This window comes from Neodiprion fabricii, chromosome 2 (assembly GCF_021155785.1).
Source record: "Neodiprion fabricii isolate iyNeoFabr1 chromosome 2, iyNeoFabr1.1, whole genome shotgun sequence".
NCBI classification, from domain to species: Eukaryota; Metazoa; Arthropoda; class Insecta; order Hymenoptera; family Diprionidae; genus Neodiprion; species Neodiprion fabricii.
In genome coordinates this window covers 8,941,602-8,960,774 of record NC_060240.1, presented here as the reverse complement: position 1 = coordinate 8,960,774, position 19,173 = coordinate 8,941,602, and the positions used below count along the sequence as shown (strand labels likewise).

General features: G+C 46.4%; 1 protein-coding gene across 6 annotated transcripts in view; it reads right to left on the bottom strand.

Annotated features, from left to right (window-relative positions):
- LOC124176518 (homeobox protein araucan) overlaps positions 1 to 19,173 on the bottom strand; it is a 67,288-nt gene that overhangs the window by 36,499 nt on the left and 11,616 nt on the right. For 2 of the 6 annotated variants that reach the window (XM_046557914.1, XM_046557916.1), the window contains exon 1: positions 114 to 1,103. The exons of 3 other annotated variants lie outside the window; for them this stretch is intronic. In XM_046557914.1, coding sequence (XP_046413870.1) covers positions 114 to 161 — 48 coding nt within the window. In that variant the 5' untranslated portion in view covers positions 162 to 1,103. Of the gene's footprint in view, positions 1 to 113; positions 1,104 to 19,173 lie in introns of those variants that run through there. One more of the 6 variants, XM_046557915.1, reaches the window with a different exon arrangement.

Sequence of the window (19,173 nt, the reverse complement as noted above, 5' to 3'; positions counted from 1 at the left end):
GGTACGTTTCAAGTTTTCTGAGTGTGTAGCAGCAAATTAGAGAGAGAGAGAGAGAGAGAGAGAAAAAGAGAAAGAGAGAGAGAGGTAAATGTACATGTGCAATTTGTGTTTACCTGCGAGGCCGACGGATATGAGTATCCGAATTGCGCGTAGGCGGACATAATCGTTGCACGTACAACCGGCAGCAGGTAAGGTTACAATTAGTCCGAATTATTTATAACTCGATGATTTTGAACTACACAATTATTATTATTTATTTATTTATTTTTTATATACAACGATATAAAAAATATGATCTTTCCACCTGCACGCACTAATCACACTGTCACAATGCCGGAGAGTACCGTCTTCTCGTCGAAACGACGTACCGATCGGACGAACAAATAATAAAATAATAACAACGACGGATAACAATACGACGTAACAATAAAAAGGAGGAATCCGTCCTCCTTAATTCCAACTGGCAGTAGGCGAGCACTGCAGGCTGCAGGTGAATCGAATAGCCGTTTCCAAGACTATAACCGTGGCTGTTCGTCGCTGAGATGATGTTTTCCGTTGGGCGGCCACATGCTGGTAGGCCGAGGCGAGGCCCCCCTTCACCTACGAAATTACAGTCCGTCTTCGAACCATCGATCGTGCTGTAGGTACGTTTTATCACTTTAGTCCGAGCGGTGGAACAACTAGACCCGCACAACGATGATCGCACGTTTCAGGGAACACAAGGGGTTGGTGTAGATGAGGCAACGAGTGGTGCGGAAAGAGAGAAAAAAAAAAAAAAAAAAAGTCGAACCGTCAAAACGATCGCCGAGTTCCATACGCGGCGGTTGTCGTTGCGTCGGATGAACGGGGAGCGCCGCGGTACAACGATGATGACAAAAACGAGGGAGGAAAAATAAAAAAGAAATTTACAAAATAAAAAAAAAAAACAAAAAACAAAACAACTCGCGAAAACAAAGGAAGGTGTAAAAACGTGGAGGAACTAACTAGGATATTCACTGGCTCGTGGGACGGACAGTACGGACAATCGGACAGACGTGTAACAAGCGATTAGTTATAGACAGATAGAGTTCGTTCGTTCGTTCCGTCCCCTGCTCTCAAAGCCCTCCAGCCTGCGACTGACTCGCTTCCACCCACACCACTTCATCCGCTGCCACTCCACCACCACGTCCTGATCCCCCCTCTGGCGACGAAACTCGAAAGCACCGGCCCCTTCCCGGGCGAGATGGGGCGTGGCCGATCCGCGTCGGCCAATCGGCGGTCGAGCGCGCGGTCACGTGGTGCGCAGTGGGGGCGGAGCCGCGCCGCGTGATTGGATGAGAGCCTTACTCTGTGGGCGTGGCGCACGGAGGCCACGCCCACGGAAAACGGCACCTTCTTTTCTCTCCCTCTTCCTCGGCCAAGGCGGCCAAGGCGCACGGCTTCGTCGAAGCGAAGATCGGCGACCGTGGCTTTCCGTAAAACGACGACCCGCACACCCCGCGCGGTGTGCGACGGCCCCTTCACTCCATCCACTTCACTCGACAGTAAACATCAACGGCAAACAAGGAGAAACGAGAATGTTTACGCGAGTCGACTCTTGTCAACTCGACGGCAAAGGACTTGAATCTCTGCCGTTTTCCTTTCTTTCCTATATGTACCATTCATCCTAACTCACTATTTTTTCTCGCACCGCCGCACGGATGCTGATGCTCTCTCCCTCCCCCTAACTACCTAGACCGATCCCGCGGCCCGACCGATTCACTCAAAAATACCCATTTCTTTCGGCACGACATCGGTTTTCGTATACACATCGCATATATCTACTCACGAACCTTCAACAGACCAGCATCCCGATCCGAGCCTGGACTCCGAGGAACATTTCTCCTCCAATTTTGAGTTGAAAATATGAAGAAAAAAGAAAGCTTCCAACCGACCGGTTTCGAAGGTGTCCAAATTTAGAAAAACCTTCCGCGATACCGTCGCGATTCGCCGATCGCAGGTCAGTAGTGAAAAAAAAAAATAAAAAAACACCACCGACGACCCAATTCCAGACTCCTCGATCAGCGCGACGGTGACCGTCGCTCAACGTCACGCACGCGATATGAACAGCCGAGTTGCTTCGAGTTTGAAACTCGAGTAAGGCGACGATGTATTTTTGACTTCTAGAACAATCTGGGGACTTGATTAAGACTTGTATCGTTCGCGGGTCATAGAAACGGCGTCTTTGCCGTCTTTGAAGGAGTTTTACAATAATTAACGTTTTTTTTTTCGCGTAAAGGGGCGGGGAGGGGGAGGTAATCAGTATAATTGGAACGTGAGTTTCCAGCGCAGGTAGGTAACAACGAGCGATGCCGCGTACCCCCCGCACCTTTGCCCAACCACAAATCCAGATATTATGTTATTGCCATGGTTATTAAGTCGCCTGGCTCACTCTCATGCGGCGGTGATCAATCTCAATTCATAAATTGGGGTATAATTCTCCCCTTGTGTATTATACACACCCCCTTCGCCTCCTCTTTCCACCCACATCGCGGTTGTAGCGCCCAATGCTTCAGCGCACTTTCGGGTTGCCGGGCACCCCCGTTTCACCTCGCAACCAACCACCGCCATTCGATTCCGGCTACCCACGATAACAAAAGTTCCCGTGTTACAAGCCTCGTACCTTCGGCCCATGACGGCACGAGCGTTAACGACGCGCCTAGGATGATGGCTGGCACTTTGTTACCGCACTAGTTTCATCTTATTAACGACTGCATGCACAGGTTCCCAATGGGCAACCCCTTCCTTTCCGCACGCATTTCGCTGCGAGTCCCCGTCTTGTTACAGGTCTCTGGTACCTATACCTCGCAGGTTTTCATGTAGCTTACAGCACGTATCTGTCTATCCGCGAATCATATCTCATGGAAATTCATTCTATAATCATAGCTGCAGGTAGTCTGGGCATTAAACGAGCGTTCGTATTGTGTGTACCTACGTATAACCTCTAATTAACGATGTACCACGTAATTGCGAGCACTTATCTTGAATTTCTTAGTCGGCTAATCGGGTACACCTGTTTGTACGCTGTGCAAGCTGGCGTCGGGTATACCTGCTTGCGTATTTAAACGCTCGTGCAAAAATAGTTATGGCAGAATTAAGTGGCACCGCGGTTGAGATTGGAATACACATACGTGTGGTACGTGTACGTGTGCGTACACATGTCTCTCGACATTAAAACCCTATCAATTATTTTTTCCGTTTTTCACCAGCCTCCCACTTTTTCGGTATCTTCTTCTTTTTCCGCTCTTTCCTACGCTCAACCTTCCGTCAGATCAAGAGGCCGTCCTCGTCCCGTCTCGGTGTAAATCTTGAAATAAACTCAACTTTACGAACTCGTATAAAGTAAACGAAGTGGGTCATAAACCTAGGGGAATTAGGTACTTTTTCTGTTCAGTTTATTTTCCTATATTTTCCATCCCGGATAGTAATATACTTAACGTGTCCGCCCGCGGGCAAGCGGACATGCTTAAAGAGAGGATACGACTCCTGCCTTCCTTTTGATTTACCATCGTTGCGAGTATACGCGCCGTCGCAGCTTATATTTGTCACTGTACACACTTAAGAATACCCACAGCTTGCATTTGCGTTTACGAACCGTAATCATCGAACGAAAACTCTTCAGGCCCCCCTGAACCGACCATCAATCTCTGATCATTGACAAATTATACCCACGCCACAAGCAGCAATTAGCGTGGATCGATATAACAATGCACCGACGATCATCGAAGTGCATAAATTGGACGAATTGATCGAGTTCGACGGACAAAATTCAACGCTTCGCAATAAACACGCTAATCGAAGCCACTTTTCCAGTAAACATCACACTGAGAAAAATTTCATTTGACACAGTAACTAGAAAAATTCAGTAAAACAGGTATCGTTAAAAAAACTGTTTGAATATTGTTGGAATTACGAAAAACGAGGTACGCCTAACCATTTTGTGCTATCGTCGATCCTTTTTTGGTAATTGCAACAGTTTGTTCGGTCGACTCTACTTTTTTAGTTAAACAAGCCTTTAACGTCAATTTATTCGTGCACAAGCATTAAGATTTCGCCATAGTTACAAGAAAATATAGCAACAGTGATCGTAATGAGAAAGAATAGTAACCGATACTAGAATTTCCGGTAACAGCTAGAAAACTAATTTTCATTTTCCACCTAGAACTATATTTTTCGATTGTGGTAAGAAATGAAAATAGTTAAGGACTGAGCGGTAACCGGAACTAAAAATTTCTTTTTTCGCTTCATCCACATTCGAACCGTACGTAAAAGCGTCCATGACCAATTTACGACGTTTCCATCTCACGTTTGAGCAATTTCATTCATGCCACGGACCGGCCGTGATGATCTCGTTGACCATCGGAAGAAGGTCGAACCTTGCGGTGTGGCGACCACGCGACGTTGCGCTTCCCTCCGACCGATTGAACTGTCCCAGATAGAATTACCGCGGTACCTAAATTTGCGACGGTAAAACCTGAATGGAATGCCGCATACGAAGCTGCGGCCGGAGGCCATGCCGAGAAACCGTGTCAGCCAGGGACCTCTACACAGTACCAAGTTTCCGATGCAACTGGCAACTGAACCTAATGCCTCTAATGGGATTACCCGACAGATCCGTAAGTGCGCCCGGACTCCCAGGACCAGATAAGGACCCTTGCGGAGGGTACAAGCGCGGACAGCAAATAGGGTCTGCATGTCGACTGTGGATGTCCGATTCCCGCAGACCACGAGCACGGCCACGGTACGGATACCTGAACTCGGAAGCCTTGGCTACCACAAGGATCGTCGAGCACCCGGGGTATGATTTACGACCCATCCAGTTCATCCAGTCCTAATAAACGCTGGGCAGTCCGGCGAAGCCCACCGTTGACCTGTCAATCCTTCCCTCGTCTTAAACGGCCATTGTACCGCCCTCCGGATAATCATGTTTTTTGCAAAACTGTTTTTCTTCACGGTCGCAAAGTTACCGATGCTTATTCGTCCGCTTGATACCTGCACCGTGGATCGGTGTTGACTCCGGTCCGGGCTCGCTTATCGCTCAGGAAGTAGACACCGTTGTCGTAAAGCAAAGTATTTCCTATTTAGCTTTCTCCAAAATTACCCATCCCGATTACCATCTCACCCACGCTCGAAACTGGCACTAGTTTGCTCTCTGATTTCTGACTTTGATTTATTGAAAGCGGTATAGATCTCGGTCCGCTGATAAGCCGCGTGTTTTTACCCCGGAACGAAGTGCCTTTAAGTATCGATGTCGGACTGGTAGAAGCTTTTGGAATTGCGCGTGAGCAGTGCTTGCAAAAGTTATAGTTGCGGTTATAAAGAGAGAGAGAGAGAGAGAGAGAAGTACCAGCTGCGCTGCAGTATAATACCTACAGTCAGTGTCAAGTCTTCCGACGCTGAGAGTTTATCTGTGATATTTTATCAAGCGGGCAGGCATCTTGCCCAACGTTATAAAATCATCTAGCCCCACCTACGGATGCACAAGATGGCTGTGAAATCTGGTTTAACGGTAATTTAGGTACCTACGTCCTCCATGTTCGTCACATGTCCGTGTTCCTCAAACAATATGGTAGCCGGTGGGCTTTGGTGTTGCTTCACTTTTCTCCCCTCAAAATAAACCAGTGCCGCAGCAATACCTGCAAGTATACCCATGGTGCCTAAGACCTCTCTCTTGGCATAAAAAAAATATATTTTCTATGACCAGCGAAGGCCATTGCCTTCGATACTTTGCACTGCGCAGGTAAGTCAGGTATGTATACGTAACCGCACACGCACACTTTTGTGTTCCGTTTCCACGTAAGAAGTGACGTAATATTCGAAGGAATTTTTACACCGGCCTATAAACTCTTCATGACGAACGAAGTCCATTGAAACTCAGATGCTGAAAATTTTTTCCTCTATTCCAGAACGAAAAAAATTTCTACAAATCGGTAACATTCCCCACGTATAAAACTACCGTTCCCGGTTGTCCGATCCATTCGATAAATCGACGAAAGGTTTCGGGAAACTTTTGGTGTTTACTACAGCTTGTTATTATCAAATCTTAATGTTAGGCCATGTTAAGAGTCCAGTACTATGCGCGTTTCACTGTTAATCGTTACTGCAGCAATTGCAGCTTGTGCAACTACACATATAAGGTTTGAAAACAGGTCCGAATTCAACTTCGAAACAACTTCTCAACGCATAATCTCCGTAACTGTAAAGGTATGTGTCCAGCGATGCAGTCGTTTGCATGCCGAGTAAAAGTTAAACGATTATTCCACCATGGGGCCCGAGCATCTCGTTACGATAAGGACACTTAATAAGATCCCCGGACAGTCCGTCTCTCGAAAGTCTCTCTCACTGTTTTTCTCTTATTTCCTTCTCCTTCTCTCTCTCTTTTTAACTCTCTCTCTCTCTCCGTCTGTTTCGAGGCAGGTATGCACGCACTAAGTAAAGGTATCCATCCTTCCCTGGCCAGTCTTATCTCGTCTTCCGCCCTGTGTCGACTGTCATTTTTTTCCCTTCTTTTCAGGTTTTCTTTCCCTCGACCAGAAACCAGCGCAGGTTATACCGTCCTCCTCGTGTCTGGACGCAAGGTTCACTGTTTACGAGGGCGGGGCCCGGGCCCATCATCCGACAAAGTAACGCTCGTTCTGTTTATCCAAAAATTTAGAAATCCCACTCCTCGTGGTTTCACACCTTCACTGTTGGGTCAGTTTTAACCGGATTAACGATAACAGGAATGTACACTGCAATTGTCACCGAACCGTTGCAAATTTCTTATCAACCAAAATTGTCTCGCCACTACCAATCCCAAGTTTCTGGCTCGGGCAGGCTGCTGCCTTGGAATCATTTTACGACCTCGCGTTGAGAAAATTTTTTCCGGACATCGAGGACGAATCTCAGGCGAGCGATTGAGGAGGGGCTAATTTGAGCAATAAAAGGGTGTGAATACCGCACCCTGCAGCTCTCGAGTATAAGACAAAAGAATATTGTTGAACGTGGTAGAGCGGCGGCAGGAAAGAAAAGGAAGGCGAACACCTTTAGGTGATCCTGAGCGAGCCGACGGCGGGCCGGAAACTCGGCCGGCGCCTCAGCTGGGAGTTTTATTGGACAGAAGTTCCCTCCGGTTCTCCTCCGAGACGCTCCTTCGCTGACGGAGCCTTAGCAAAGGACGCCGGATCGGATCGGACGGGATCACCGGGTCCAGTATGCGTCATGTAGCCGCAGTAAAACCCCATTCCCATTCCGAGGGAACGAAACCGAACCAACGAGCCGGCCGACCCGGGTCGAACGAATGTCAACCGTAAACCTCGCGAGGCAGCACTAATTAGCCCGCCTGAAATAAACGCCACAGACGGGCCAGCTCGCTCTCCTCTTTTCTTCTCGGCGCCTCCGGGGACCCCGAAATGTCCGTAATACGGATGGTATACGCGCGTTTTTTGAGTCCCAATTTTGATGCCGCGGTGAAGCGTGGCGCGCCTGATCGTAAGATTTCGTACCGGGACAGGTGGTTGTTGCAATTGCTAATTGATCGCGGGTACGGAGAGAAATTCACTCGGGTTTTTGTGAAACTGGATTCCTGTGGTCATCCTCCGCAAGAAATCATCCTATAATCGAACGGATTATCCTTTGCGAAGAGTAATTGAAGGAAAGTATCACGAAATTACTGAACAAACCGCAGGTCTTGCTTTGCCTCGCACGGCTAAACTCGGTGAATAACGATATCGTGGCGGCCGAAGAACGCTCTCTTTGCGATACGTTGCATTAGCCATTTCCCGCAGGAAAATAATTCAAATAAGAATGGCGTACGGTGCGAGAGTACAGAGACGTTTCACCGCTTCGTAACACCATTAATGGTCCGCGGTCGATGACCGCATGTGAAGTTCAGCCTGCTGATAAATATAGCCGATATACAGTACCAAGAATCAATGTAATATACACACGATATGTATATACATAGCGAGAGAGAGAGAGAGAGAGAGAGAGAGAGAGAAATATATAGATGGACAAATTCATATTTTTCATCCATAGACATGTTGCATAATATTACAAAGTAATCGAGTAAAGAGAACAAATACATATGCCAGAGATGGGAATGGGAAAAAGTGACAGTCTCAGCCTAATTTAATTTAGAACTACAACTAAACCTTTAGCCATAATTGTATCGATAGAAAACGGTAGAGCGAGGGAGAGAGAGAGATAGTGTTCTAAATTGAAAATTAATGTCCAACTAAACGTTTTCCGATAATCGAATGGTGTTCCAATCACCGGCCGTTCTCCGTGATGGTCTTGTCCGATCCATAGTTTTTCTCTTCCCCTTATCGTGCCTGTAATCACGTTCTCGGAAATTTTACGATTCAAACAGTGTCAGAATGACGCGTGTAACTTTTCACCTGAAACCCTATCAACGAACCTTTATCACTAGGAGAAAGAAAAAAAAGGTAGAAAAAAAAACACGTAAAGAACAAAGTAAAACAATTATAAAGAAAGGAGTCGACGTGTAATTGAGAAACATCAGTAATTATCAACTATGCACCCAATTAGCGGTGTGCGCGGTGTGGATCAGACGGAAAACTTGGGCCCTTTGAAACGGAATCGAGCACGCGGAGACCCGGCGAGTTGACGCGCGCGTTTTCCCCGGACGGCAGATGTCTGTATCTACCGGCGCCAACGGTATTTATAAATAAGTAACGCGTCAGTAGGTGTCCAACCGGGTAGAACGACGTCGACGGCATATAAAACCGAGCGTCGGGATACGGCTGGATGGATGTGTGCGAGTGGACGGTGGTGAGCCGTTGTCTGGAAGCGAGGCTCTTGGTCTTCTCTGTCTCCCGTATAAAGTACTCAACGAAAATAATGCGACGCGTCCGTCCCGCAGGGGTAAAATGGAAATGCTTGGCAGCAGGCGGCGAAACCCTGCGGTTCGGAAAGCCAGTGGCGCCCCTGGAGCGAACCTCCGAACCCTCGGGAACCCCCGGAGGCTGTAGTTTGCGTGATAACCACTGGAACCCCTTAACCCTGCAGCGTGTGCCAGTTTTGGAGACGAGAGGAACGCGGCGGGAGGTCATTGCGTCACTTTGCATCACCCTTTTGCCCTAGGGTTGATCAACCTTCGCTCTGTCTTCGAATGGAAAACACCGTGACTTTATGGAACGAGGACGAACGAACGGAATATGGGATACCTGAAAGATTCTCGGTCTTTTGGGTCAAGGTATGTAAGTACCATTTTACAATACGGTCACCACCCTTTGCAATCATCGACCAGGAGAAGCGAGCTCATTCTGGTTATTTCTTTTTTGTCCAATTATTGCCATGAGCTTTTCCTGTTCTTAGTTTTTCTGCAACCGTTACTAATAGGTGGAAAAATTGTTGGACAGTCCATTTCTCCACAAAAGAAATCGCTGTCAGTTTTAATGTCTGGTAAGAAATTCAGGACTTCATGGAACAAGGACGAAGAAACGCAATTTTTTGTTTCCAAAAGATTCCCAGTCTTCGAGGTCAAGGTGACTATTTGCCCTCTCCCAGTACACAGACCATGTTTTGCAACCGTAGTTCGGAAGAGACGAACACTTGCTGTTTCTACTTACCGCAAGCTTATGGTTATTTCTCTCCAATCAAATTACCGCCTCGAGTGTCACCGGATCCAAGTTTACCCAGAACTGTTACCAATGGGTGAAAGAACACTTGGCAACCCAAAAGAAGCGAAGAATCGAATTGTTTTCACGTGGTCATCACCGGGTCTTATAATGGACCACGTCGAAGAAATTTATCAGCAAATAGTGTCGAAGCAGGGAACGTGATCTGCATGGGCCCACCCAATCGAAACTTTGTGCGTCATCCAAAACACTGTATGGAAAACGTGCGCGGACTGTGAATATCGACATTTGAGTTTCGAAATTTCTACAAAATTTCGTTGTTTACACCGCTCGGTACTTTGCGCGGATTTCATTCGTTCGCTAAGCGCACAATCACGGGTGCACAAGGTATAATAATCCCGGTGTATAAAACGATGGGAATATAAGCTAGTCCATGGCCGGTATCGTCGTTAGAGGCGCAACCCCCGTGAGTATTGACACTTAGGAGGTTGGCATAGGTGGTTCCTACCATAGACGATCAGTATCGGGGTATGTAATGCGCGATACGGGTTAGAAGAGTGGGACGAAGGGTGTGTCGATGGGCGTGTGTAACGTGGTTATGACAGAGGTACGAAGGTGAATACGGGTACGAGGCCTTATCTTTAATCAGGTGCAAAACACGAGGCCTCGCACGAACCGCAGGCCTCGATGTCGGCTGTTACGTGCTCCTATAGGAAACGAATAATTATTGCAAACGCATCCATAATGCAACGTGCCTGTCCGGACGCCGGGACGTCGGGACGCCGTCGGGACGCCCGGACGTATGTTAGGTCCGAGACCTGGTACCCTGTGCAACACTCTCGTGCAACGATGCTGTTTCTCAGAATGAAACCGTACCCCGTGCCTAGGTGGTGCTGCTGGTATCGCTGAAGCCGAGGACCTTATTACCTTACTATTCAGGTATATGCTCACCGAACTTATCTCCGTGTACTTTATTTACTCGCCGTGTTTGCGCTCAAATTAAATTAATGGTCGTCCCGCATATTATGTACCTCGCGAGCTACTCGCAAACACCGGTTCAATTCCACCCGGTCAAACCGCGTCTCAATTTACACACGCAATCGTACACATCCTCGATCCGCGATGCATGTTCTCGGTATCTTCAACCAGCGATATTCGTAAGGGATGAATCGTGGAGGTCAAGGTTCGTACGAACGGACGAAACAAGTTTCCAAATCCCAAGTTCAATGGTACCGTAAGAACAGTCATATGGCATGCGCACAAGCTTTCATCACCAGTTGACATTGGACTTGTTCGATGTGTTGTGCGAATGATTATTTAAAGGCAAAGTTAATGAAAGATCCAAAAATAATGACGCGATTCCGTGCAGTGCTAAATTTCAATGCGCACTCGGTGGGTCACGGATGAATAATTCAAACCAAGCTACACGTACGAGCATACGTGTCTGCGGGGTCTCTGGGATGGATCTATAAAATATGTGACGTGACGTTGAAAATCTAGATTATACGAGGGCACCGGTCTACCCTCCGTTTCGTGTTTCGCAATCGTTTCATTATACCTGCCTGCCCGTTCAACGTGGGGCTGAATATGTATAAATAATTGACCGATTTGTCGATGAGAATATAAAGTTAACGGGTTGAACCAGCTTGCTAATGCGGCAAAATTTACGCATTATTTTCAGTCTCTGTGCATACAAACGGTGCGAAAGACGCACAGACTCGAGCGAAGGTTATCATTATCTTCAATTTTGGGCGATGGTTTAGATTCGCGATAAGAACCGATCGCTCCCTCAAGACGTACGGTTCAGATAAACGACAGATCGTATGATACATCCTCATTTTCGTGAAAATTGTAGGAACGACATTGTAATACACAACCCGTGAAAGTGCAGACGTGCCTGCGAGTAACTGCGCGAAAATGTCGCGATTCGCGGGTTAAAAACCAACCGCTCGACGAATAGACGAGGTACACATGGTGCTCGTGATCGTGCCGCGGTTCATGGGCTGCTCGAACGAATCGAGCGACTCGCGGAATGATAATGATCGGCGGAAGTGTTCGTGCTAAAATATGCAGATCCGGCTAAATTGCTGGGCGCAAGGGTCTGCGTACCTACGGGTCCGTGTGTACGGAGAGAGGTGCAGGGTAGGTGCAGCAAAGATCCCAGATCGAGTCGGGGTGGGCTTTGCATGGTCTGCGGACGAACGGATGGATGGATGGCGGAGGAAATTCGCCTCTGTGAGCCGCCGTTGGCGTCACGCATCCATCGCGTATAACACGCGTGGGAAGCACTTGCTTGTTTTTAATCATTATTACTTTTTCATCGTATTGTTATTATTACGATCGTAATCTTGTCGTTTTTCTTTTTAACAGTTTTTACTCTCTTTTCATCGTCTTTTTGTTCAATTTCATCCCATCGCGTATAATACCGCGGTATGCTTGTACTGTACTGTACACCATACTTCGCTTTTTACGATCCGTCGGCTGCGGATGGTGTATTAACCTCCTCTCCGACATTTTAAAATGCTGCGTTGAAAGCGCGCGTACATGTCGATTGATTTTTTAAAATCGACACTGAAGGATATTGGAGAGAGAAGGAAAAGTGATCGTATGCAGAATCAGTCAAATTCAACTGCGAGTAACAGTTTCTTTTTTCTCATGTTCCATACACTTTTAGATCATTTTTTAACATTGCAGTGTTTCTCCCAATTCAAGAGTTGGAGTATTCGTTGAAACGAACAAGACGTCAGTGATTACAAATGTCTTGCAGGATCTTTTAGTTTCACGATACCTTGTCGATCTAGAGAATATTCTCATATATATTCACGATTCCTTTTTCCTTACAAGGAAATTACAAAAAAAATTTAATATATATATTAAAGAATGTAAAAACTGACATTTGAAATTTGTTTATTAGTGTAACAAATACAATGCAACGAAATTTATCTATCGCATGGATGAAGCGATTCTTAAATAAAAAGAATGATCTCATTGGTTGAAAATCCGCATCTCGAATATTTTCGTCAATATGAACAAGAGTCTTCGAAGGCGGACCAGAGTCGGAATTTAGACCCTACCATAAGCCTGCAGGTACTAAGCAGAGCCTCGTTTAATACTTTTGGGTCCTCACGCCCTATTCAGAACCATGAGAGAGCTATCTTTTCAATAGTTTGACCCCTTGTGGACCTTAACCCCTTATTATGACCTATTCTGGTACTTTACGTGATTCTCCTTTCGTATAAGAGCCCCTTTACTATCGTAAGGTCCGCAAAAAGTACTGCAGTAATGTCTGGTTTGGTGATTATATTACTCTACTCACTCCAAATAATTAGATGCGTTAAGCTGTAAAAGTCATTAGCAGTAAGCGGATTAAATTAAGGTATCATGACAAAATAGAGTAATATGAGCACAATAAGTACTCTTTCATAAGATTCATACTTGCAATTAGACTGAAATTTATGCAGATGAATCTTCCGTATAGTTTTCATTATCAATAACCGGGTCTATAATTCATCGCTATTAATTTAGAGATGATTGTCACATTAACACTTGAATCAAGTATTGATCCTAGTATTCAGTGACTGGAATTGTATGTATATTCCATGGCAAAGGACCTGTAGAGCTTTCGAAGATGTCCTACTTTGAACCTAAACGTGGAAGGAACGAAAGTATCGGGAAAGTTTGGGTCTAGAATAGGTTCTCTTTTCGGTTCAGAGTTAGTTCTCTGCAGGTTCCACAACGTCCTATCAAACGTAGGACTGGCAGGCGCAGACGAGGTTCTAAATTTCGACTCGGGAAGCGACTATCCGTCGAGAAGTAGCTGCGGCGAGGGAGCTGAAAGCGAGGTTGATAAACGCCGGAGCAGAATTCCTGCAGCTCTAATGTGTCCTATACGCTAATGAACTTAGTTACACGAAACAGCCATTAGGAGCTTCTCTGTGTGTCCCGGTAAACTTGAAACGATCCCTGCAAACGCGCCTGTCCCGTCTCCGTGCCGCACGCACGGAATCACCACGCTTGTCAAAGTTGGTTATTACAGGTATACGGGTGCACCTGATAATTTAAAAATACCGGTACGAATTGTGCGTGTAACAAAAAAGCGAGACGACGAATTGCAGGCTGAATTACAGAATCGAACAGGCTCGAAGGCTCGAAGAAAAACGTGCCAATAATTGCGGACGTTGGCGATGACGATACGCAGCTGTGTATTCGGCAATGCGAGCGTGCAGAATTATCGTCATCGTCGTCGACGAGTCATGTGTGAACGTGTGGGTGTGCGGATGGGTATTGGATGTACGAGGACGCGTATAATACAGACAGAAGATACCTGAAGGTGGGGGGGAAAATGTTATCCCGCCCACGTTACTTCTGTTAACAAATACAACCGACTGGTTAACATATATTTATGATAATTTATTATGCTAACAAGCCTGAGGTAGTATTATGTTTGCTTCAAATATGCCTACAACAGCCACCGCACGCGCGTTTCAATGTCGAGTTATATTCCAGCATCGCCAATCGTAACCCGCAGAGCTTAATTGTATCTATTTACGTGCAGCGAGCTTTCGTTCGTTAAAATTTCATCGCAATACGGAGGAATTTCAAATTGGACCTAACGGTTGTGACGGAACTATGATTCTTCCGGAATTTCAGCTGATACTGTATCGGCCGTTTTGAACCACTGTACAAGCCTAGCTCCGTGAAGTTCGTGTACGCTAATTCGATACGCAGATACACTTGTACAACTTGCGTAGTAGGATATTCCAACAAAATAAAGGTGGGCAAATATTAGCCCGTCTATTAGCGCTAAGTGAATTATTAACAGCCGTATGTAATCGTCCAACATATCTACTAATCAATTTTGCTCGTGCCGCTTTATTACGGGAAGGTGTACATACATGAAACGAAGTGTAAACAATCCTGTTTTAGGTAAACATTTGCCCCTGCAGTGACGGCATCCGGTTGTTGTCGAATCGCAAGAAACTACAAGCAGTCGGATAATCATGGCAAAAGGATTCAGGTAAAAAAAAAAAGGCAGAAAAAAGTAGCTAACTCTAAACTTATCGTTTGAAATTTATCGTGAGAAAATTTGGATAATGAAACGTCGGAGACAAAAAATCAACGACAATCGACCACTTTTTCAAATTAACGCAGGACAAATTGCGCTGAACCTGATTACGATCTGGTTTGCGATTATGCGAGTATACATATAAGGTGAAAGAGGAGTGGGAAAGATGACAAAAGGAGGGGAATGGGATGGAGAAAAACGGTAGCACGTACCGCCGCTAATTAATAGAATAAGCAAGAGTTTACTTGCGACGAACAGACGTATCACTGCAGGAAAAGTGGCATGAACTAATTAACTCCTAAGACGGACAGCTCCCGTATAATAAGAAGACAGACGAGCCTGCACGGGTTCGTTCGTAACTACACAAAGAGACGCGTGCACGGGCGTACACACTCGGATTGTACGATTCGACGAGGGAGAGAAGAGTGCTGAAAGTTTCGCCGTTACGCGCCGGTAGCAGGAGCTGGCGAAACGCGCGAATAGGTGGCCAATGCGAGGATCGAGAGTCTCGGTAGATTCGCGCGCCGAGAGGCGAAGGACCGCGCTTGCGCGATGATCGACGGCGCATGCGCATCGATCGACCGCGCACGGCGCAGGAATATACGACGTGCAAAGTTGTCGCCGTTGCGTCCGTACGATTTCTCCTCACGAGTTGAGGCGCCTCTGACGACTCGATCGAGGGATCGAGCGAAGGGCACTGTATCGCGGAGGTGCGAGCTGTGGAATAATAATTTCCGAGGACATGAGACATGATCTGCCGCAGGTGAGAGAGCCTCTGCACCGTGTTCGCGTGCGGCCACCGCTGCTGCCGTCGTCGAGAGGCGCAGCTGCCCGACGATCCTGAAACGCCGCGGGCGTCCTCATCGACGGTATCATAAGCGCGGCTACCCTTCCTGCACCTTCCTGCAGGCCCTGGAGAAGGGCGCGATGCACGAGTCGGACGTGTAAAGCGCCATTATACCTCGTCGGTATGTTTCCTTGGCGTCAAAGTTGGGCCCCGGTCCTCCTCGCGTAACGTACCCGCGCTTATGACCGCGCGGTCTAATCTTCCGGGGCCCGGGCCCCGCCGGGCCCTTTGAGCACCCCCACCACCTCGCGCTCGCCGCATCTGCGCGCATATTATGCGCGGGGCCTTTGATTTCTACCTTTTTTTCAACCTCAGCTGTATTCCTTAACCGCTCGTAACGTATTTCGATCGATCCCTTCCGTTCGGATTTTAAGTAGCGCTTCGCGTAACGATGTAATATCCCCCGGTAGTGATACGGTATATATACCCACGCGCATCCTATCACGGGTCAAACGATCACGGGTCATATCTCAGCTTTTTCAATTCTTATTAGTCGATGTTGTACCTTTTTCAGTCTGCGTCACGCACGCTGCGCACACGGTACCTTGATGTGTGCGTCGGCATGAAAGTACACGTTTTTTGCCTTCTTTGTACGGTACCGGTCGAAAGTTATTTTATCATTCTTTTTTTGGTTCTGCAGATTCGAAAATTTCTTCAAGTGATCCGACGATGTAGATCACGATGAACAGTGTTTTGCTTGTATCTCAACTCGGACAGCATCGATTAAATTATTTAATTTTTGCTTTTTACAAGTTATAGAATGAACATGTTTAAGGAAGTCATTTTTTCACTCAAAGAAAAGTGTTTATGATATAACGTGGAGACCATTTTGCAAAATATTCATCGACTGAAGCTTTGAAAATTGACATGAAACACCAATAACTAACTGTGATTTTAGAACAAAAAGGTTACGGCTATATTCGACGAATTAAAGGTAATAAAAATTAAAAAATTTTGAAATAAAAAACTATATCGTCATTTTTTTCGGGCGCTAATACAGAATCTACCGTATAAACTACGATATTCATACCAGCAAAAACAAAACCGTTCGTTGATTAGGATTTGCCAAAATTGTAAATTTTCGACAAAATTCCTCACCTTTATTTGTTTATTTATTTACTTATTTATTTATTCAATCGGGATAAAGATTACGTGAGTAAACCTGCAGGAGTAAACAAAGTTACCTGTTGGCAGAGCTGGTCCGAGAGAACTCAAACCTAAATTTGATTCGATAAATTTGATTAAACCACACTTTGATACAACTATTTCGAAATTCACGTGACCGTGTATTATTGGAAAGCTCCCGTATCGCTTCCGCAGTCGCAAGTCACTCGTTAGCGATCATCAGTTCTGCGTAAGAGCGCGGACGTTGTGTATAAAATTCTATCAGAGCTCGAAAGATAATTGAAAGTTTTGCACGAAGTGTCGATAAATCTCTCCGAGCGAGGATAATAATCGACCGACGGAGGTTGGCGGTGGAATATAAGAGAGGGTAGGTAAACGTAACTGTGAGAAAGAACGAGATCGCATCTATACCTATGTATAGGTATATACCTATATAAAGAGAGCTGTGGAATTAAAAGAACGACTTGTCGGCTAGTTGGCTCCGCAGCCTCCCAGCTCCATCTCCTCTCCCTTCGTTCCGTGTTCGCTGAGGAGTGGATGGCGGATCCGGGGTCGGGCAATGCGAGGGTGGTTGAATACCAGGCAATCTGTTCGTCCCTCGCCCTCCCTTCGAGCCTCTATACAGAGCGCTCGGTATCGAGGGTAGGTATTATATCTATACGTGTATACCTATACATACACACCGTAGCCACACGCCGCAGAGCCGCTACCACTGCCGCACAGCGTGAAAAGCACATCCGAATTGAATCATTGCTGAATAAGCGGGAAAGTGCCCGGCGGAGCCGAGGGGGGAAAACCCCGACGACATCGGCTTTTCGCACCCCGAATCTTTTCCTCCTTTCCTTCTCGCCTCGCTTTCGTTTTTCCCTTTTTTCTCACCCCAGCGACCCCGGCTTTCACCTCAAACGTCTTATACCCTGCATCTTCCATCTCTCTTTTCTTTTTCTTTTTTTTATACCAATTGTGCTTTTCGCGGTAACAGGTAGCTCTGTATTCTTTCCGTCCAGACTTTGAATCTCACTCGTTTTACTTTGGGAGCCTGAATTGTGGTTAGGAGTTCGATTCGACGGGTAATTGTTGGGGGATTTTAAAGAAACTGTGTCACTGCCTTAGCGGTGTTTACTCGATGTTAGACCGTGATTGTAAACTTATGCAAATCCGTATACTTTGTTGCAATTGGATCGTGATGTAAGCAGAATTGAAGGTCTCTACTCCTGATTGGAATGTAAAAAGACCGCTAACATAAGTCAAGGTTCGAAATATCTTTCCACAGTAAATGATCTTACTAACGATGGTCTTTTTCCACTCGATTGATTCCCAAACGAACAAATCAACCTCAAAATCAGTAATACAGTAATCACAAATAAGAAATTGAGGACAAAGATTTCACTATCAATCTGGAGTACCTAAATAAATCGGAACCGGTAACATAAAATGCTTGAGTATTAAGGATGTACAGTCGTGTTGGTCGAAATCATGCCAATTTAATTAAAATTATACAAATTGTTTTCACTTTTATTTTAGATATCAGTATAAAATTTGAAAGTCATTGTCCGAATCATACCGGAGTTATTTTGCTTTTAATTTTTTATGATTTTACTTCGATCCATACGATTTCCCGTAAGAATAGTTGTAAAGTCACGAAAAATCAAAAGTATGATCACTCCGACATGGTTCGAACAATCGCTTTCAAATTTTACACATGTGTTTAAAACGAAAACGAGACCAATTTGTATGATTTTCATTTGCCTGAAACAATTTTGACCTACACGTCTGTATATTCTTAAACAAAGCGAAACCTGATAGAACCCAGAGGATCGTCGGCGCCCGATAATGCGATGGCAAAGTTGAAAGTGTGTCGAGGGGATCGGGGTTGATGGTCGGCAGAGGCACTTGCCCGCGATCCGGGTGACTCGGGCCGCTGTTCTATGCCCCATTCTTCGCGGTGGAACCCCATTTGCGAGAAGAGGCCGTGCACACGCAGGAACCCCGGGGGTTGTGCGGCGGGCGTCGCACCCCATTTCGGAGTTTAGCCCAGCGGCATAAACACTAAGTTGGCTCAGTGTTCTAATTGAAGGACGGAGGCGGGGGCGGGCGAACGGACGCCGCTCCACTCGAGGAGGGCGGCGTTTCCAACCCTGCAGGGCGAGTTGCCCAAGTGTGCCGACGTCCGTGTGTATCGCTCGTTGGGTCTACCCGTCTATCAGGGAGCGCGTTATCCCGCAGCCCTTGACTAGGTGCGCCAGGTTCATCCCCGGGATCTTTGAGCCGCCTCCACCTTCCGCTGGTTCATTAGCCCGGAGCCCTGCAACGGAGGCGGTGACGAGCCTTGAGCAACAGTTTGCGGTGTGTACGAAGGGGGTGCTCTCCTTATTCCCGAGAACGACGACGATGCTCCCATGCTCTCAAAACTTACCCCAACCCAAGTTTTCACCGCGAAGCAAACGTTGTCCCAGCTCCGTGCCGACAATGAAGACGAGAACTGTATACGCAAAGTTTATGCGAGACCCCGGTTGTTACCAGGCTGCGTTTCGCCC